General features: G+C 42.5%; 1 protein-coding gene across 2 annotated transcripts in view; it reads left to right on the top strand.

Annotated features, from left to right (window-relative positions):
• The first annotated feature begins 2,508 nt into the window (after nt 1–2,508).
• Nucleotides 2,509–21,751, top strand: part of TRIM55 (tripartite motif containing 55) — a 37,835-nt gene continuing 18,592 nt past the window's right edge. The window contains exons 1-8 of one of the 2 annotated variants that reach the window (XM_005150780.4): nt 2,509–2,793; nt 3,201–3,373; nt 11,588–11,753; nt 13,376–13,471; nt 17,307–17,540; nt 18,388–18,410; nt 18,510–18,634; nt 20,795–21,018. In XM_005150780.4, the coding sequence (XP_005150837.1) occupies nt 2,605–2,793; nt 3,201–3,373; nt 11,588–11,753; nt 13,376–13,471; nt 17,307–17,540; nt 18,388–18,410; nt 18,510–18,634; nt 20,795–21,018 (1,230 nt within the window). In that variant the 5' untranslated portion in view covers nt 2,509–2,604. The remainder of the gene's footprint in view (nt 2,794–3,200; nt 3,374–11,587; nt 11,754–13,375; nt 13,472–17,306; nt 17,541–18,387; nt 18,411–18,509; nt 18,635–20,794; nt 21,019–21,751) is intronic. The other variant, XM_031050524.2, reaches the window with a different exon arrangement.

The raw sequence follows: 21,751 nt of genomic DNA, 5'->3' as shown, positions 1-21,751 counted from the left end.
AAAGGGAAAACCAGCAGCAGCCTGTCCCTTATCTTGTTGCCACCAGATCATAGAATCACAGAATCATAGAATCACAGAATAGTTTGGGTTGAAAGGGGCCTTCAAAGCTCATCTAGTCCAAATTCCCTGCAGTGACCTGGGACATCTTCAACTAGATCAGGTTGCCCAGAACCACATCCAGCCTGGCCTTGAATGTCTCCAGGGTTGGAGCACCCACCACCTCTCTGGGCAACCTGTGCCAGGATTTTACTACCCTCACTGTAAAAAATTTCTTCTTCATGTCCAGTCTTAATCTCCCCTTTTTTAGTTTAAAATTGTTATCCCTCGTCCAGATGTATCAGGGATCACACTCAGCCTGTTAACATATGGCTTTTGTGGCCTACCACAGGTAAGTATAAATTCATTACATTTACATCCTAAAGGCCCATTACACCTTGAGAGGTGCCTCAGTTCGTTGTCCAAAGGGCTGGCACAGCAGCACAGTCCCCCAACTTTTTTTGATGCCTACATCCCCCCTTCCTACATCACCATATGCCCAGTTTCTGGGCACTGACATTTCTAACCTTCAGCTTTTCCTCCTAGATTTTATCTCTTTCTGCCTGTGTAGTGAGGTGGAAGTGCCTGCCTCACCAGGCAAGCATGGCTTTCCTCATCTAACTCAAGCTCCTTCATTAAAGCAGGTTTTGATGCATGAGAGGCAGCTGACTCAGAGTTAGGATGGTAGGAATGAGGCATTCAAATTCCTGCAGACATGAAAGTCACCTCTGACCCAGCCACAGAGGGGAGGGAAGAAGAGGAATATCTTCTGGATGGTGCCAGGAAAGGCTCCCTGCCAGCCCTGCGAAGCCCCAGCTGTCCATGGCTCAGCTGCCGGACCAGCCTCTCCTGCTCAGCTCCGGGCTCTCATCTGCATCAGGCAGTTGAAGCAGAGGTGTGATTTCAAATGGGTTTAGCTGAGATATCACGAATGTCCCATGGATGCAAGACTTCAGAAAAATCTGCTTGTGTTCATGTGACTGCTAACAAATGTGTATGCTTAGGCAGGGGAAGTGCCAGCTCGGTGGGCTGAAAATGGGTGCAGGAGTTCACCCAAACACTTAAAAAGTAGCAAGGCTTTGAAAATAAAATAGTCAATAATATATTTAACTTAATGTGATTCATTGTTCTTGCATGCAGAGAACACTATTCATTTCCATGCAGAAAGCAATAAAAACCTTTACGTTTATATATATTCCTCTAAAGCACACAGTTTCCGGACTGGTGTTGCATGCATGTGAAGGACCCTGGAGTTGGGGTCATTCCAGAGAAGGGCTTTGGAGTTGGGGTCTGCCCCTGGACTTGTAGGGGACTTGCCCAGCCACTCTATAGGGTTTTTCAGATGCAAGCCCTATACGATCATGAAGGATTATAAATGAGAACTTTCTATAAGACACTTAACAGAGAAATCAATTGTAGGTTTTGATTAAAAGAGAAGACAACATTCTGATTTCATGTACAGTGTAGTGGCAAAGTGATTTTATACAGTACATGCAGGGACTTCGGCTTAAATTTGAGGGTATTTATTGCTTGTACAGTTGTGTGATAAATTGACAAGTAGAAGCACAGATGGCTTTCCCTTAAGATCAGGCATCACATGCCACAAATTATCTGGGAAATTGTCATTTTAAAAATAACTCTGGAACAAGTGCCAAGCTGAGAGGGATATCAGTGTCTAATAAACAGATATAAACACAGCAGTGCCCAAAACTAAAATACATTTGAATTAAACTGTGTGGAGAGAGAGCATATACAATTAGCACCTATTCTCTAGCACCACAAATGAAAGCTTTTCATACTGTATTTCTTCTGCATCTTTCTCATCAGAAAATTCAAATAATGGGGGTTTTTTTGTGCATATTTAAACCACTGGGGAGTTCACAGCTTGGATAGTTGTGTTAGATTCTTATGTTACAGCTCCTAGAAAAATATCAGATCAGAAGAACCTTAAGCACATTTGTAGGAAGGCAATTTCTTTTTAACTGTTCTTCAGGGTGGTGACATGTTTGCACCCTGATGTGTCTGAGCTCCAGCATAGCCATCGCTCCTGCTGTCTTTTCCAGCAACCACACGTGCTTCACACCTTGGGAAGGTGAGATCCCGGACCCTGCTAAAACACATGGAGAAAATAACATCCTGCATCTCACAGCCGCGGCTGCTTGCTCGAAACAGAGCATTTGTTGGACTAGGGCAGCCCTACGCTCTCTGCTGCCGTGCAGAGATAAGGGGGGAGCGGATTTAGTTTGCTTATCGCTTGCTGTCTTCCTCAAGGAGTGAAGGCCACCATGTGTGAGTGAGGAGAGCCAGGGCCCTGGGGGCCACCCCCCATCCCCCGCCAGCTGTCACCTGTCCCAGCCTGTCCTCCTCTCACGCGCTTATATGGGCACGGCAGGATGGCATCTCGTGACGCTGGCTGCTAAAAACAGCCCCTGCTCCCTTCAGCCCTGCGTTTGAACAATGTCCTCCAGCCACAGCAACCCAGAGAGCCTCTGATCACAGCGCAGCCTTGGACTTATTTCAAGGGAAATTAACCCAGAAACCCCTCCAAGAGGCTGTAATCCTAAGCATATGCCCCTGGAAAAGGTAGGGATGAGCACCGCCCTGAACTACAAGTCCTTCTCCAAAGAGCAGGAAACCATGGATAACCTGGAGAAACAGCTGATTTGCCCCATCTGCTTGGAGATGTTCACCAAGCCTGTGGTCATCCTGCCCTGCCAGCACAACCTCTGTCGGAAGTGCGCCAGTGACATCTTCCAGGTAGGTTTCTTCCTGCAAAGAGCCCTGCTTCCCAGGCAGCACTGGCTGAAATGGATGGAAAAGCAGGTTTTTTACATAGTGTGCCTGATTGCTTTCAACCATCAGTAAGGCAGGAAGGAGCGTGATTTAAAACACAAGCTCTGTGTCCCCGGGGGCCAGGGCTGAGCTCACCGCAGAGTGAAGTGACACCTGTTAGCTGCAGGGACATGGCCACGTGTGTGAGCTGAGGAACTGGCCCCTCACAGTCACTGGGTGCTTTGCTGAGGGTGGGTTGTTGGAGCTACTCTCTCCTTGGGCTTGACAAATGGTTTCCTACAAATGTGGTTTTGCCCGGGTGCTTTTGAAAGGGGTTTTTATGGCTTTGCATGGACTTACTCACCTCTCCTTGTGCTTCTTGGCAAGAGCAGGCCTCCAACCCCTACCTGCCGACCAGAGGAGGCACAACTGTGGCGTCGGGAGGCCGATTCCGCTGTCCCTCGTGCAGGCACGAGGTGGTCCTCGACCGGCATGGTGTCTACGGGCTGCAGAGGAACCTGCTGGTGGAAAACATCATCGACATCTACAAGCAGGAGTCCACAAGGTAATGAGTGAATGTGTGCCTTTCAGAGGAGGTTTGCTACAAAATCAGACAGGGCTCAGGAGGCTGGTGGCCCTTGGTGTCTTTGTTTGGTGCATATGAGGCTGATTGAGATGTTTTGTCTCTTGGAAATACAGAAAGGGATTGTGCTGCCATGCATGCCTGTCTGTTTGCTGTGCAGTGAAGTCACCTCTGAGTAAGCACAGAAAACCTCATCCGAATAGATGCTGATTTTCCCTGCTTCCACTTACATCAGAGGACTGTGCCATGAACAACACTTAACTCATGCAAGCAAAGCCCTTGAGGTCAGCATGGCTCCATGAATAAGGGAAAAGCAGCTAGGTTCACATCATTTATTTTTAAAACAGTTCAGATTACTCTCATTTGTCTTTAAGTTGGGTGTTCTCATGCTAGAGAAGGGAAAGAAATTTCAAGTCTTATTAGAAAATCCTGAGGGACAGACAGTGCAAACAAGAAGAAAACTGAATTTCACACAGAAGATACCCTGCATCACAATGTTGAATCAAAACTCAATAAAAAAAAATCTTCATTCCTGTCAGCTTGGGATATGAACTCCTGAAATCAAGTCTTATTTAAGACTCCATAAAAGAGGAAGAATACCCAGAAATAATATGTATCAGTGCTGTGTGGCTGTGCACAAGAGTCAAGACCTCAGGGTAGAGGAATGGATTAGTCCTAAAAAGTAAGACTACTCCTGAATGTTAATTTCCTGTATGGGATGTGTAATGGATCCAGCAGCAGAAAAATGTTGCTTTCTCATCTTTCTTTCCCTGGGGTGGGTCAGATTCATGGTACCGCCATGGGGAACTTAGTAGGGGGAAAGGTAAGCCTGGCCCCAGGCCTCTAAACAAGCAGATCTCACCCAGGGAAGCTGTCTTTTTTCACCAGCATGGACAGTTTTATATGGCAAGGTGTTTTGTACAGCTGCAGGAGGGTGTAATCCTGGCTGTGCTCCCTGACAGTCTTCCCATCCCAACAAGGAGCTGGGTTTTGCAGGGACAATGAGGTGGTATCACTGCAGCACATGGACAGAGCCATTGGAGCCCAGAGCCTGAGGTGGTTTAGGACACTTCTCACCTTCCCTGGCAGAGGAGGACAGTCACCAAAAGAAAGAAGATTTCCAAAGGTGGCTTTGGCTTTTCTTGGCTGTTCAAATGCCTTTGGGGACTGTTGTAGCTAAGCACAGGTTGGAGCTCCAAAGTGTCAGAGAGCATGAAGTTGGCTTAAAATTGTCCTTTTTGCTGCTCTTCGCTCTCAGTACCAACGGAAGTTCAGCTACCCCTGTGTGTGTTGCTGCTACCTAAATATTATTTAGTTAGGAAAATCTCGGAGGAAATGAATCAGCAAAGCTATGGTGGTGGACTTCGCTTTTTTGACCAGATCAGCTAGACATGTTTGGCTTCATGTTTTTCTTGGTTTTTTGGGTTTTATTTTTTCAGCTCACAGGTGTTTTTAACTTAAAATATAAATGCTGCTCCTTTTCCCATGTAGCTCATGTGAATTGGAACAAAATTCTTACAAATGTAAGAGATTTGGTAGAATTTTTTTTTTAATTCCACAGAAGTAAACCACATGATCAATAAAAGAGGAGAATAGTGGGGGAAAAAAGGCAGCATTAACATACATTTGCTGAGATATTTGTCCAAAAGGCTCATTTATTCAGTCTGTTAGGGTTCTTATTTAACCTTTATATATGTCCTTAGAATGAGAGTTAGCGTCAGGGTTACGTAGGAGCAGCAATGCATAGCAGCATTATCTAAATTATTTGGCACTTTGTAGGCCTCAGCTACTTATCTCCCTCTGCCTAACATTTCTCAAGCTCCTATGAGAATGTGAGCAAGATCTGCCATGCTGTTCCACTGAAACCAAAAAGCAAGTGAAATCAAATCTTCTCCACTTCTTCCTTCCTCTTCCTAACTGAAGGGCTGAGGTCTGGCAGAGGTAAGTAAGAGGAAGAGTGAGATGTGACCTTTGCCTCCTTGTTTCTTCCCAAGACGGCCCTTCGACAGTAGCTGTGATTTGCACAGAAGCCTCTTTCCCTTCAGTCCTCCTGTGGGTGTAATTTACCATAACTGTGTCTGCCAGAATGATGCCAGCTCCCAGCTGCATTTCACATGGACTTAGGAGAGTGAGGAATAATTCATCAAGAGAGAAAGCTTTATCTCCTGCTTAGGCAAAATCAATTTATTTTAAAAACATTTTTTTTTAAATTTGAGCTTCTATTTGAATTACGGAATTAGGGCTTTTAAATAGAAGCTGGGGCAGCAGCTGAGCCACAAGTTGGGAGGGTCTGCCCAAGCCCTCACAGGCAGGCTCTCCTGTTACTAAAAATCACATTATAATGTCTTTTATACCACTGCTCATCAAATTCCAGCTGATGGCAGTGTAACCTGTTGCCCAATTTAGAATCTATTAGCAGCACAGGAAAGAAATCCTCAAGCAGGATGTGTCTTCTACAAAGTTTTAGAGGAGATCGAAGGACTGACCCAGTTGAAATAAAGTTGGCTAAAATATTAAACCAATCTTTGAAAGTCTGTAGGCCACTGATTACCTGGACTACCTGAGAACCACCAGGATTCCTGCTGCCACAAGGAAAAGGTAGCAACAGGAGGCTGTGACTTCTTGCAAGCTCTGGCAGCCTCTAACAAGCTTGGCTGGCTATCCCCGATCAAAAGATTCTTTGGGCTTTGTTACCAGCTGAATCCTGATCAGGGAGGGTCAAGCCTTGCAGCTACCAGGGAGAGCCCTAGGTACAGGCTGTCCCTGCAGCCCTGAGCACAGATGGAACAGTGTGCACAGGAGGGACCAGGTGCTGTGCTGAGAGCAGCATGCATGGGCTCTGCAACAGTGGTGATGTGCTGCAGGATGGGGAAGCCAGCACTGCCATTAGCAGCTATCCCTGACACCTCAGAGACCTCAGCCAGAGCTCCCATGGCTCTCTAGGACTTGCTGCAGGGATGCCAGGGGATCTCAGATAGGCTGGATCGGGGAAATGGGCTCCCTCCGCACAGGTTGCCAAACAAGGGAGCTGCAGGAGAAGCACCACAGATTGTGCAGTGAAAGACATGAGGAGAGAGATCACCTGGATCTTCTCCATCCCCCCACTTCCCATCCCCCCATCGTCCCCATGTCCCACATGGAGACAAAGCCTCAGGCACACCTGGTTTCTTGGGCCAGGCATTTATGATAGTACTAGTGTAACAGAGCTGCAGAAATCCCTATGTCCATGTGAACTTTTATAGTCTTCTAATTTTTCAAGCCCCATTTCTACCCTGGCTATTGATAGGCTTTTCACTGCTTTCAGGAGAGCCTATCATTGTGATTGATTTTCAAGGACCATCTTCTCCAAACTTAAGAATGGTTTATCCCCATATACTCAAGTAACAGTGGCAGGATATCTGCATTGATTAACAGGGAGCTCCAGATAAAACACTAGAAAAGAAGCAAAAATAAGGTGGACAGATGACTCAGGGAAGACACTGTCCAAGCAGGTACAGATAGACTCAGGAGGAATGCAGAAGCTAACAAGAAGAGCTTCTACAGGTGCATCAGCAGCAAAAGGAAGATCAGAGAAAGTGTGGGTCCACTGCTAAAATGGAGCAGAGTCTTCTGTGGCACAGGGCATAGAAAAGGCTGAGGTACTCAATGCCTCCTTCATCTCAGTCTTTAGTGGTAAAATCAGTCTTCAGTAATACCAGGCTCCTGAGACCAGTGGGAAAGACTAGAGTAAGGAAGACTTACCCTCAGAGGAGTGGGATCAGGTTAGGGAAAAAAAATGGACATTCTGGTGAAACGTACCCATGAGTGGTGAAGGAGCTGGCTGATGTCATTGCAAGACCACTCTCAATAATCTTTGAAAGATCATGGTAACTGGGAGAGGTTCCTGAGGACTGGATTGGAAAAAAGCAAATGTTACTCTGTCCTGGGTTCAGCAGTAGCAGTCATTTTTCTCCTTCTTGGTAGCTGGTGCAGTGCTGTGTTTCGACTTTCGGGCTGGGAACGGTTGCTGATAGCACGTATGTTTTGAGTTACTGCACAAATGTTTGGTTTGCCCAAGGACTTTCTGAGCTCATGCTCTGCCAGGGAAGGATGGGAGGCCAGGAGGAAGCAGAGACAGGACACCCAATCCAAGCTGGCCAAAGAGGTATTCCATATCATAGCACGTCATACCCAGGATGTAACAGAGAGTTTACTGGGAAGGGCTGGGACTCTGGGGGTTGGAGGAGGTATTGGTCAGTGCTCGGTCAGGCAGGGTGGGGTGAATTATGGGTCGGTGGCTGGTGAGATGTTGTATTCTCTTCACTTGTTATTTGCTTTATCATTATTACTATTATTAGTGGTAGCAGTAGTGATTTGTGTTACATCTTAGTTATTAACTGTTCTTATCTCAACCCGTGGGAGCTACATTCTTTGGATTCTCCTTCCTAACTCTCCAGGAGTTGGGGGAGCAAGGGGGGGAGTGAGTGAATGAGCTGTGCAGATTGGGATTAAACCACCACATACTCAAGTCTTCAAGGAGGAGAATCCAGAGAACTACAGGTTGGTCATCCTCACACTGGTTCCTTGAAAGCTGTTGAAGCAAACCCTCCTGGAAACTATTTTCAAACATATGAAAGATGAAAAGGTGATTAGAAATAGTCAGTATGGATTTATGAAGGGAAAATTAGCCTGACTAATCTGATAGCCTTTTATAGTGAGACAACTAAGCCAGTGAATGAGAGAAGTGGAAGTTGTTTATCTAAACTTTCAACAATATCTCCTGTAACATCTTTATTGATAAACTGCTGAAAAAAAGGTCTGTAGTGGACAGTGAAGTGGACTGAAAACTGGCTGAACTGCCAGACTCAAAGGGTCATGGTGAGCAACATGAAGTCAGGTGGAGGTCAGTCATTAATGGTATATGCCTGAGACTGATACTGAGGCTAATACAGTGTAATATCTTCACTAATGACCTGACTGTGCCTCCTAGAGCCTTGCAGATTCTCTCTCCATTCCCTAACCAGGTGCAGGCACTAGGTAATGGGATGTTACAGGAAGGGCTAAGTTGCATTCAGGATTTCAGTAGGCACCTTTTTGGATTTGTAAAAATCCTAAGGAAAACATGCTTTCTAACGAAACAGCAGTTTTCCGAAGATCTTACTATGTCTCTAATTAAAGTGTGCTCCTTTACTTGTGCAGCAACTTTGCATTTCCTCACCAAATCATAGAATCACGGAACATCTGTGACTGGTAGGGCCACCCAGAGCCAGTTGCCCAGGATTGTGTCAAGGTGGCTTTTAAAGACTTCCATGGATGGAGACTCCACCACCTCTCTGGACTACCTGTGCCAGTGCTTAGTCACCGTCCCAGTGAAAAAGTGTTTCCTGAAGTTCAGAGAGAACCTCCAGTTCTTCAGTTTATGCCCATTGCCTCTGGGCCTAGCAATGGGTGCCACTGAAAAGAGCCTGGTTCAATCCTCATTACACCCTCTGTTCAGGTATTTGGATACTTGAAGATATTGGTAAGATCAAGGTCATTGTTAAGGTCCCCCTGAACATTCCCTTATCCAGGCTGCAAGTCCAAAGCCGCAACCTTTACTCACAGGAGAGATGCTCTAGACCTTTAATCATCTTCAGGGTCTGTTGCTGGACTCTCTCCAGTATGTCCATGTCTCTCACGCACTGGGGAACCCAGAACTGGACCTAGTGTTCCAAGTGTGGCCTTACCAGTGCTGAGAATCCTCCTCTCCATAAAGCACACACAACTCTCCACATGTTAGGATCCAAACCCAATTTTAATGAAAAAGAATAAACCTCTAACAGTCAAACACAGGCTAAGCAATTCAAAGAGCAGAGTCAGAGACGGAGAGCACAAAGCTATTAGGCTATTTCAGCAGCTGGCCACTTCTTTGGTCACAAGCACATCTGTGATGAATCTTTTCTCTTACTACAGCCATGCTGTTTCTTTAATAAGCTGCTCTTTAATCTCCTGTTTCAGGAGCAGCCACCATTTTAAACATCAAGGTTGTGTTTTGGCCTTTGCTACACCAATATAGACCTAGAGGATTCCCTCTGAAGTTATGGAATGTTGTGCTAAAAATCATTCCTTTTGTGCAGCCTGGGAAGGAGACTGTAATTCTGTTTACTTCTACTCTTCTGTCAGTGTCTTTAGGGCCCCACTCGTTCAGGAAGTTCTGACAGGTTTCTCCCAGCTCTTTGCTGCACCTCTGAAGGTTGGTTACTTCTGGCTGAACTCGCTTGACACCGTCTCCTTTTTGCCATGTGTGATGTGTCTTTCATGTTAGTGGCATCATTCCAGTGTCAAGTAACCTTCTAGTAGTTTCTGTTTCTGGTCTTGTAAATATTTGCAGGAAGAGCAGCTATTTCAGGCTTAATTAATCACTTTGAAATTCATTGTCTGTTAGTGCCATCACATGCAGGCCCTCCTACTGGTGCACTATAACAGGAATATATTAGGGGCTGTTTGCAGTCACCTGCAAACAGTGTAAAGTGTTTTTACAGTGGAAACACACGCCTTTTGGATAGTGTGAAAATGATGCTGGATTTGACACGCTGAGTGCCTTATGTGAATATATGCTAGAAATCTGACCCAAATAATAAAGATTTCCTTCAGAAGGTTCTGTCTTGCTTTATTCTGGTATATCATGTTATACTGCAGATTAAATTCCAGTACCTTCTTTAAATTAAATAATATGAATGTATGAGACATCTTCTTTGTTGCTTGATGTTTTTTTTAACTGCATCTAGTTGATAATATTAATTCCATTCCCTTAAGATCATTCTCCTAAGAAGAGAAAACCTGTACTTTGTCATTAAAAAATAATTGCCGTGTCCATTCTACCGAACTGTATGGAAAAACTCTACTGTAGTTTAATCTAAAACAGTGATTTTCCCATACATTTTTTTTTCAGTTGAACAGAATTAGTGGTTGCCTCCTTGCTACAGAGCTCTGTAAAATGGCTTTTTTTCTGTGTAATTCCATTAAATTCTATAATTTTGGAAAATATTTTGTATCTGAAGATGGAAAGATGTATTTGTGTGATGCCATTGCTCCACTTGCTACAGGTAAATCGTAGTTCTCCTTCCACATGGCAGCAGAAGGGGATAATGGCTTATGTTGGAAATATTTAACGTTGCCATAGGAGTGGCAATCTTTTGAGGTTTGAACCTCCAGACACACTCCCTCCATCAAGCTACTGACCCTGTCCTCTGGTACCACATCTTCACACACTCATGTGCTTGCAGCAGATGTGTTCAGGGTGTTAAACCCAAAGCATGGACTCAGAAAACCATCAGCCTGCCCATGCAGACTAGACCAGATCATTCACTTACACCGGGAGCATTAGTTAAGTGGCTCATTTAAAAGAAGCTACAACTAAATTAGTTCCTAAAATAGCAGGAATTGACTTGTGTGTATATGGAGAAATCATTTTGCTGAAGAGAAGATCAAGACTGAACTCTAGTCTGGTGACAGTTCCTGGCTTAGCACAGGAGAGGAATGCCCCTTGTGTAACCCATGTATTTTGAGATGGGTACAATCAAGCTACCTACTGTTAAAAAGTTCAACATTGTACAAGCTAGACACTTGCCACTCAGATAAAATTAATTTATGTCAGACCTTATTTGGTTGCTGGCCTAATGTAAAGGCCATAAGAACGCAGTCCTGTTTGATACAGTCCTGACCTGAGTCTTGCAATGCCCATCAGCAGAGACATAGAGTTAAGGGCATAAAGGTCCATCAATACCTAATTTGATTAAATTATTTCCTTGTGTAAGAGCTTTGCTATTTTAAGGCTAAGTGCCCGACATTTTGTATGATGAACCTGAGAGAAATTACATATGTTTTGTATTTCAGATAGATGTTAGATAACATGCTAATTAAAGTATATGAGTAGTCTGAGATCACTCTTAGTGAGGTTGTTTACATTTTAAAATGTGAGTGAAGGTTCAGTCACACTCCTAGCTGGCATTGCCATATGAAGTCATGTTGCTATATTGTCATCACATCCTGTTGTGTTAGGACGTTAATCTGTCCCACTGTCTATTTAGTCATCCCATGTGGCAGGTTTAAGTCTACACTGTATACTCAGGTCAGCCTTGAACACTGCTATATGTCATATTTCATGCTGATACCATAAGTGTTGTCATCAGAAACTCATGAGCACCAGGTTTGTTTTAATTTTGTATTCTTTTGCAGACCTGAAAGGAAGTGTGACCAGCCAATGTGTGAAGAGCATGAAGATGAGAGAATTAATATCTATTGTTTGAACTGTGAAATACCCACCTGCTCCTTGTGCAAAGTCTTTGGTGCCCACAAAGACTGTCAAGTTGCTCCTCTCACAAATGTTTACCAGCAACAGAAGGTAAATATCTTTTTGTATGTTATAGTCAACTGACAGGACTATCAATAGGAATTCCTGTGAGTTTCCAAAGGGGCCTTTGCCATTCCTGTGTGTGAGTGAAACGCTCACACAGATCTGTTAGAACTGTTCAGAAGCACAGGAAAATAAATTGAGATATCACACAGAAATATATTAGAGTGTCCCAATTTTTATTAGTATAGTGAGTAAACATTTTAGACAACAGTTTGATCTGAAGCTGAGGATCTCTCTCACAAGGTTCCTATTGTCTCTTTTCAGTGCTTTTAGATCAGAAAAACAAGTGGGATTTACAACATATGAACTGGAAAGAGAACAGACCATTACAAGCCAAATAGTTATCTCTCAGGAACTTTTGCCTTTAAGCATCCAATTTTTAAGAAAAGTTAAGTGAAAAACCTCCTTCTGCAAGTGAATGCAGGAATATTCAATAGTTGGCAGCACAGGATGTACCTAACATCCTCTGCCCTTGCTGTCACCAGTAGAAGACTTGTTTATTTTTAATACAGTATTAATTTAAAACCTGACTCACTGGGTTATCCTCCTGAGATAAACAGCTCATTTTTCTGGAGGGTCCCAGTGGGACAAGCAGTCAGACAGGCCAAGTTTGCAATCCCAGCCTCCAACTTTGTCACACAGATGCTTGTGTGTGGAAACTATAAATGAGAAGTTGCTTTAGCAAAGTAGCTACAAACATCCTTTTCAATCAAAAAAAGGAGGGAGAAGGGGGAGAAGTTTCTTGGACTGAATCCATCCATCCAGTCACTCCCTTTGCATGGAGATTTGCAGGGCGTGGTTTCGTTCCCAGAGTGCCTATAGAAATAGGCTGTCATGCCCAATACTGGAGGTGTAACCTGGAGGCTGCAGAATGCGTGCTTCAAAGGATCATTTACAATTCTGTGGAGACCACGGACATGATTGCTTCTGTCACAGCAGACTGCCAAGAGTCCCTTACCCTTCCCAGCACCCTCAACAAGTTCCCTAAAGACCAGCTTTTCTGCTTCTCCTCTTCTAAGGATACCTCACAGTCAACCCCATCCCCACATTCCAGCCATTTCTTTCTTCCACTGGTTTCCCTCATGCCAGTGGATCAGCAGCCTCCACTTTCGCCTCCTCCTTTCCTCTCTTCCCCTCTCACAACAGCCCCAGCTCTGCTGCCTTCATGCCAGGGGCTCTGTAGCGCCCTGGTCCTTCTAGGTCAGTGGGCTACTTCTTCTCCTCTCCAGCAGCAAGAGCTGCAGGCCTCAGGGAATAGCACAGTCACATGGCTAGATCCAGACACTAAAAAGAACCAACCCATCAAGAGACAAAGTGTTTTCTATCAACAAACCCAAATGGAATATTTTGGGGGTGTTGAAAAAGTGCTTCAGACAAAACCATCTAGAAGAGCTTACCAGAACAAAGTGTTTCCTCCTTTCAAAACCACAGTTTCTTCTCCATTAAAAGTTTCAAAATGTCAATGTTTTCATAGTTTTTTTAGAGAGGAAACTAGGTAAAGCTAATATCCTGGTATGGCCCATTAATCTCTTGCTCCTAGCAATTAGATGTGCCACCTTGAAATGGGACAGTATGTAACACCTCTTGCTTGCTCTCCCCTTACTTCCTAGTCTGAGCTGAGTGATGGCATTGCAGTCCTTGTGGGGAGCAATGACAGAATGCAAGGGATAGTCACGCAGCTGGAGGAGACCTGCAAAACAGTTGAGGTAGGTACCACCTCTTTAAATGCAGTCATTTCAATAAGTCACATCTTTTAAACTGCTGGTAGAAATAATTTTTTAACAGGCTTCACTTTATGCAAATGCATTCCCACAGCCTTTTACTAAACCATTACTTAAGACTTTGTACATTATCAGCTGTACTGCCTCAACCAAAGGATGCGTCCTGCTGGGCACCCTACCTTTGACATTGGCCATGTGATGAAGGACAAAAAATAAGGATAATCCATATCAGCACATCTTGCTCAGCATTTTTATTGGCATAAGATATCACTGCAGTTAAAGGCAGATCCAGCAAAATTCCATCAACTCCCATCTGATTTAACATCTAAGATCAGGTTCTAGAGCTGTAGAAGTCTAAAGCCTGACTGGTCCTCTGAGCAGAGCCTTAGTCTAAGCCACAGCATAACCTGTGTAGCATGGCAGCCAAGTGTGTCAGTGAGCTTTGGTTGATCTGCCTTCTGCACAGAAGTGCTTTTTAATACACTTACATTTTCATTTAAGGAGTCTTGTTTTGTTGCTTGTGGGAGAGAAGACTTTGGGTTCATACTGGATTTTCTGGTGAAGGTCTTACTTTGACAGAGCTGGAATTAGTTCTGTGTCATTCAGTAGCAGAAGTGGCTTTCATTTTCTCCAAGAGGTTTGTACCAGCAAAAGCAAAGGCTGAAAGGAGCTCATATGGATTGATTTTGTGGTAAGAGTTTGATGAAGTATCTAGTGAAGGAGTTGCATCCCTCTCAGCCCAATTAGAATTATATTGACCCTTTAGAGCTGGAGCAGAAAAGAGAAATAGCAGAGAAAAATAAGTTAATCCAAGATGTATAGACTGTAATTGGTAAGAAGAATTATTTCACAGTGTATGTACACAATTGGCCAAGGCTCCGATTTCCTTAGAGCAAGGAAGAACAGAAAATGTCCAAGTTAGTTCAAGGAACATAAAATCATTAGCCCAAGTAAATAAGAGTGGATGTTAGCAGCAGCCAGAACTCTGTAGTCAGGAAGGATGAAATCACAAGGATGGAAATGGCTGCTATCAGAACTTTGCAGACAGAAACAAGCTTTTCGAGTAGGTTAGCTGCAGAAATTATAAAATAAAAGCAAAACCTGATACTCATTTAAGATGAACTAGCTGAACCAGAAACAAAGCTTCAAATATCTAGTCTGAATTATGGAGAAAACTCTATGCTAAAAATACCTTAATAAATACATGAATTTCTGAAACTAGCTTCCTCAGAGTCATCCACTCAATTTAAAGTCTAACCTTTAAACTCAAAACCTAAAGAAAGTGAAGCCATTTTGCCTTCAGATGTTTTAACAGGCTTTTCACCTTTAAAGTCAAAGATTGCAGAAAATAGATCTTAGAGCTTACCTTGGCACTTCCTTGTTACATTTCAAGCAAATCACATTTTCTGCCACACAAACGCTTTGTCTGAACTGACATCAGTTTGTCCTTGAAGATGAAAAGCTACAGCTGGAGCTAAGAAATGTGCACACATTGAAATAATGCTTATAATCCACGATTGTCTCCTCTCTCTGCTTAACATTTTGCAGAGAACAGTAAATACCTGCTTTAGCAGAAAAAAATGATCACTTTCCTTTTAGCTAGAGTAGGTTCAGTAGCAGTAGTCTACAGTTCCATATTTAGTTATTGCTTCTATCCAACCCTAAAAAACACATATTACACTGAAAATAAAAAAGGAATATAAAATGCTAGATAGGGGAAAACAATTATAAATAATTAATTACTGTTTAGCCCTGTAAACAATATGAGTCAAATAATGAAAAATTACTGTGTTTCAGTCAAATGCTAATAACATAGGCCAGTCAATACAGATAACTTCAGAACAAGCAGTGCGACTCATGCCCAGTGGCAAGGACTCTTATTTTTGCTGTAGCCATTCTTTCAGAAACAGAAAGGCTGAGAACATTTCAGCATGGAAAGTCATGTATTTGTTAACCTTTTTCATTATACAGAATCTGATTAGGATACTTCCATGAGGCAGAGACTTCATATGGGAACATTTTATGCAGAAATAGAATATTTCAGAAATATTTCAGCATTTGCAGTTAGGAATCTGTTTTACTCTCTTACTCTTGAGGTTCACAGGTCTGTAATATCTACTGGCAGGAAATAATGTATGTTAGAGCTAAGAGTTAAGGAAGGATCTCTCAGGACACCCTGCTATCACTCGCTTGTTCTCGTCCTAACTCTTGTCCCATGTCAAATGGCAAAGATAGCACATACCTGTCTTGAAATTAAGGTTGTTTTACAAGAGGCCTGAATGACATTTCATAGGAGGTCATTGTAGACTAAACTGAAGAGGAATCTGGAGCAAGCAAAAGTGCAGGAAACATGGGGAGAAATCTAGGAGAGGCATGAAAGGGGAGTGGAAGATTATTTGAGGTCTGAAGAACAGAATGACACCCAGGAACTGTGACTGACTTGGTTTGAAAACTTCCTTATCCCGACCCTTAGTTCACTAATCAGGAATCTCTGGGAAGTGGCAAGGACCTCCAGATGGTCAGGACAAGCCTGCCCCCCCTGCAGGGAGTTTTAAATTACAAGTGCCTGTTTAGCCTAGTCTTCCTCATTAGAAAGCAGAGGTGGATACTTGGATCAGTGCAACAAGATCTGTATTTGCTTCCCACCCCTCAATGCAGACTATGATTTTTGGCCACATGTCCAGCTTCAAAAGGCTTTCTCCTCTGAATGATACAGAGCAGACTGTCGCCACTTGTAGGAAAGAGCTCTGGCTGAAAGTCAAGAGAAAAAAGTGGGAATCTTCTCTGGCCAAGTGCTATGAATAATCAGCCTTATCACTTCCAAAAGTACTGTTGGACTGTTAATAATTCTGTGCTGCCAGGATCTCAGCATTATGCCTCAAGGGAAGAAGATGAGGAATTGATTCACCCTCAGTTCCTAGGAAAGATTTTTAAATAATCACCACCAACCAGAACCAGCTATAACCACAATAAAGTTATGCCCCAGAGCACACAGATGACTCAAGTACTTCTGTTCGGTAGACCTCAGACATTATAGATAACCTGTCTCCTATTTCCTCCTCATAAATCCTCCCTTGCAAATGCAGTGTGTTCTTGCTAGAGAGCACTCAATGAAGCAGTCATCAAACCCATCCTCCTTACTCAGTGAAATATGCTATGTAGTCTGATTGGAACGACAATAAAAGTGTCTCAAAAAATGATGCAAAAATCAGTGCCTGAAGGTAGGGTTGGAACCTGAAACCTCCTTGTCTTTGTGCTTCTGTCACACGCTGTTTCCTTTGTGGTACCGCTACCTCATTCAGTGCACAGTAAATGGAATATAATGGACACCTATTGTCAAAATAGAGTCTGAGTGGGTGTATGTGAAAATCAAGGCCAGCCAGGATAGTTCTAGGTTCTCTGGTAGAAAAATAAAATTCTCCAGAGCTGATACGAGACAATCACTCCTCTAAAAAACATTCTGTCCATGCAAATGAATCCAGCTGCTAATAAAGTGGAGGTTTTTACTTTTTCTGCAGATTTTGATGTTTCACTGCAGATATCATAAATACCTTTTACAAAGTGTTAGCAGAATGACAAGTTATACAATAACCAGTTTGGGGGCTTTCAGTGTCTCAAAACTCAGAGTCTGAGAATGGTTTTTAAACTTTTGTTCCAATAGCTCGAGCTTTGAAAATTATGAAAGTCTCTGGGGTCATTCAGAATCCTTTGCACTGCTCAGAAAGAGGAATCTCTTTGATGAAAATGCTTCCAAGTAACTGTAAAAATAGAAACTCTTTTAAGAACATAACATGTTTAACATAAACCAAATGATTTGCAGGAATGCTGTAGACGACAGAAAGAGCAGCTGTGTGAAAAATTTGATTATCTCTATTCTGTACTGGAAGAAAGAAAAAATGAGATGACACAAATAATCACTAGAACCCAAGAGGAGAAACTGGAACATGTCCGTTCCCTGATGAAGAAGTATGCGGATCATTTGGAAGCTGTGTCAAAGCTGGTTGAATCAGGAATCCAGTTCATGGAAGAACCAGAAATGGCTGTGTTTTTGCAGGTATAAAGTCAATAAATGCAGATAGAAGAAGAATGATGGGTTTATTGAAATACTATTTAAGCATTTCTCAATTTTAGTCACAGTCAGAGTTCGAGTAAACTTTTACACAAACTCATTTTTTAAACACTTGCATCAGCACAGGCAAATGACTAGTCTTCTTGTGAATAGTGTCCAAACCAAGAACATGAGTATCTGATATGTGCACCAAAATGTACTATTCTGGATATGAATTTCTTATCCCCAAAGAAGAAACAGGAATTTTAACATTTTCCAATGTGTCTGTATTGTCCCACTGTTATAATATGCATGTAGTTGGACTTCTGTGAGTTATAGGTTTTGTTTGTGTATTGACAGATTAACTTTCCAAGAATTAAATATTTATGTTTCAAGTCACATTTTTATGACTTTACTTATTTTTTTCCTATGATTTCTCTACATTAAAGGCAATATTCTTTCCAGACAAAGAGGCTCCAGAAGTATGCCCTTATGGATGGCCAAAGATAGAAACTGTAACTGAAGATGTAACACAGCAATTGCTTTTCACCACAAACACACAAAAAAGAAGAGCAAAAATATTTCCATTTCATTTTTGTAGAAATTGTACATATTTCCCATCATATTTGGATTTTACTTCAAAAGTCTTCAATGGACTAAAAGGTTTACTCAGCTGTATACTAATTACCATGTAAATCTGATCTCATTCATAGATCTGTCATGGTTGTCATTTATGTGATCCGTATTAGCATGTTTAGAAGCAGCCACTGTAAGAATAATATCTCAATGCATAAAATCTCTGACAAAAAATGAACCATTTAAGAAGTCAGTTATTTCCTTTTTGTTTTCACAGAATGCCAAAACATTGCTACAAAAGTAAGTACCTAAACTTGAACCTCTTGATCATTATAATGAATCACAAATTGCAAATTTGTCTGCAAATCTAAATGCCAATAACTAATTTCTGTGTTTTAGAATTACTGAAGCATCTAAAGGATTTCAAATGGAAAAAATAGAGGATGGATATGAAAATATGAACCAATTCACAGTGAACCTCAGTAGAGAAGAAAAGATAATACGAGAAATTGATTTTGACAGAGGTATGTCATTTATTTCATCTACATTTCTTTCTTAAATTGCAGCTCTGTGTGATTTACATTATGATACTGAGTAGCAAAATTTGAATCAGGTATTTCTGTCCATCCCAAAGTATAACTGGACCATTTTGTATCAATTATAATCAATAGCAAAAATCCATCACAATTAAAAAAAATCACGTAACATGTTGACACTATGAATCTTACCTTTTATGTATCCTCAACACTTTCCTAAGCTTGAGATCTTCCCTGATTTCTCATGTGAAGGGACCACAAAATTAAGCGTTTGTCCATTCTCTAAAGTCCTTTTCTTTTTCCCTAAAAGATGCCATTATTGTGTGGCCTGTCTGCTCTAGAAAGGCATTAAAGAAGTAGAATATTTATTACTAAAGGAAGTACTTACAAAAGATACTTTGTTTTACTCTTTTTTGATAAGAATTGAGAAATATAACAGAAACATAAAATTCAAGATCAGAAGAGTCATAGAGGGAAGCAAAAAATGTCATAATCTTTCATGCATTTAACATCTTGTGTCATGTCATTTGTCATGACCTCATGACTAAACATGCTTAATATATCTATATAATAAGCACAAAGTTGTAATTCTATGTTTACCAAAATAGCCTGAAATCTAGGCTCACCTATGCTTTACCTTACAGAGTAATCATAAGAAGTTAATGGAGACAAATGTTTCAAATAAGCAGATCTCTCCTATTAAAAGGCAGCTGTAACATTTGTCTTGATATCTTTAATTTTCTTGCTAGCACTGGATTCTGCTGGTACATCTACATTTACCTTTACCAGCAAATTAAGCCTCATGCAGATGCCACCCATTGCTTACTCCTCTGCCAAGACTTATACTAACTTCAGAATGTATGGCTGCGCCCTGCAAGGGACCCTGCGTGCCTGCTATGCAGATCTTTGTATGTGGGTTGGAATCTGTTGACTAGCTATACTTGGCACTGGGATCCGTTTAGCAGGGCAGCAGCTGTGTACCAGTCAGCAGCAGAGAAGCAGGTGTCATTTCACAGGGCCATGAACCTCAAGGGACTTGTCCTGGGAGGGACAATCCCTAGTCACAGCCTCATGCCCAGTTCATCCCTGTGATCAGCCACAGCTGTCATATCCCTGCCATGCACAAGCATCTGCCAAGGTCGTGACCTTATACTCTGGACTGACACACACCCCCACCATGTGATAAGGAATGTGACACCCATCTCCTGGAGACAAGCCATTAGCAAGGGCTTTGGCAATCAGGAGTTCGGTCCTGTATTTGAAACTCCTACTGCAGCTAGGGGATGTGTAAGCTGAGATTCAGCACTCTGCTTACAGAAGTGTATTTGCCTGCAGAAATATTTCTTCATTATGAGGGCATTACTCAATTCACAGATCTGCATTCCTTCTAAATATTCAGGCAGAACTATAACCTGTGCAAAATGTGCAATTAATTTGAAGCTTGTATTAGTGCATTCTCTGAAGTGCTAGGATGGCTCTGAACAACATCAAGTGTTTATAAGAATGAGTAATGTGATTATGCAAAAGAAGGTGCATTGTTAGAGGGCTCCCTCTGGAAACTAGCCAAGGCATGAATGCTGACAACAGGATGTGTCAGATGATGCAGAAATCATGGTTTGACCAAGTTTGACAGTCTGATTTTAGGAAGGTTCGTATCCCAGACTTCCAGTCAGGTGTTGCAAAGCACTAACGTGGTAGAGATATATTTTGATGGCTTCAGTAATGTTTAAAAAAAACATGCACCTACAATTTCAAGAGGGATTTTTCTCCTGGCAGATTGTGCCAGACCAGGTATCCTCTCCCCAAAACATGCAGGGCTGTGCTGCACATCGCTCATGAGGATAACTACATTGACTGGACATTTTGTCCTCCTTCTCATGGAAAGGGCCAGCTCTAGACTTTAGTAAGCATGTGTGTTCAGTGTCCTCCCTGTTGTCAAGTGCCTGATGGCAGATGTATGGCAGTGCCCAGTCAAGGCTGGTGGGACTAGGCTTCTCACCAATGTTCTCTCCCCAGCCTGCATCCCCTGCCAAACAAAAGGTTACCAGTACATCTGCCATGCAATTGTAAATGGCTTTTTAATTACATAAAGATTGTAGCCATCTTCCTGTGTTGCTCATCCCTGTCCTTTTACATGTGTCCTATCAGAGGAGGAGGGAGAAGAGGAAGAGGAGGAGACGGTGGATGGCGAAGAGTTGGATGAAGTACACACAGAGTCATCAGGAGGGGAGGAGGTGGAGGAAGAGGTGGAGGAGGAAGGGGCTGAGATAGCACCACAGCCACCTCAGCAGGACCCAGAACCACAGAGCACAGCAGGAGAGCCCCCAGCCGAACCTGCTGCAGTGCCACTGCCTGCCACCCCAGCTGGTCAGGTAAGTGCCCTGGTGCCCTGCTGCCCCACCAGCTATGCTGAGTGTACCCTGGCAGAGCAAGAAAATGGTTCCCTGTGCCTTGTAGGCACCATTCGTCAGGAGCACAGCTAAGGGAGTCAACGCGCTGGAGAGCAGAATTGTTTATTGCCCTTGCACACATATGCACAACTGTACCCTGTCTTCTCAACCTGTGTACATATCACTTGATAGGCAAAAAAATTACACTGCTAAATAAGGGAGATGCATATGGGATACATAAGTTATAAACAGAAGAGATTCAGTTTGGGAGTCAGGCACATTACCAATGAGTGTTCTGCTTGCTGTGGTTTAACTCAGACTAACTATGGTTGTTAAAATATTTTTACTAAGAGAATATGGTATTCTCTCTGGATTTAGTGAGTTTTTCTCCACCAATTTTTACATAATACTTCCTATCTGTTTTCTGTGAATCATTTGCCACCTTCTGATTTTGTCATGCTAGGGATTTCATCTAGGAGGATATAGGAACATCATAGACCAGACAGGAGAGGAAATGGCCCCTTACAACCTAGCAGCAAACAGATTCAGGGTATGAATAATTTAGGCCAGCACTTATTCTTAAGGAATGCAGTTAGAATGAGACCATAATTGCTGTATATCCTAAAAGTCCTACATAAAAAATATTATTTCATGTACTACTTTAGCTGGCCTTACATACAATTAACTTAGCAAATTCTCCTCTTATGCAATTTAG

This window comes from Melopsittacus undulatus, chromosome 1 (genome assembly GCF_012275295.1).
Source record: "Melopsittacus undulatus isolate bMelUnd1 chromosome 1, bMelUnd1.mat.Z, whole genome shotgun sequence".
NCBI lineage: Eukaryota > Metazoa > Chordata > Aves > Psittaciformes > Psittaculidae > Melopsittacus > Melopsittacus undulatus.
This window is presented reverse-complemented; position numbering and strand designations above follow the sequence as displayed.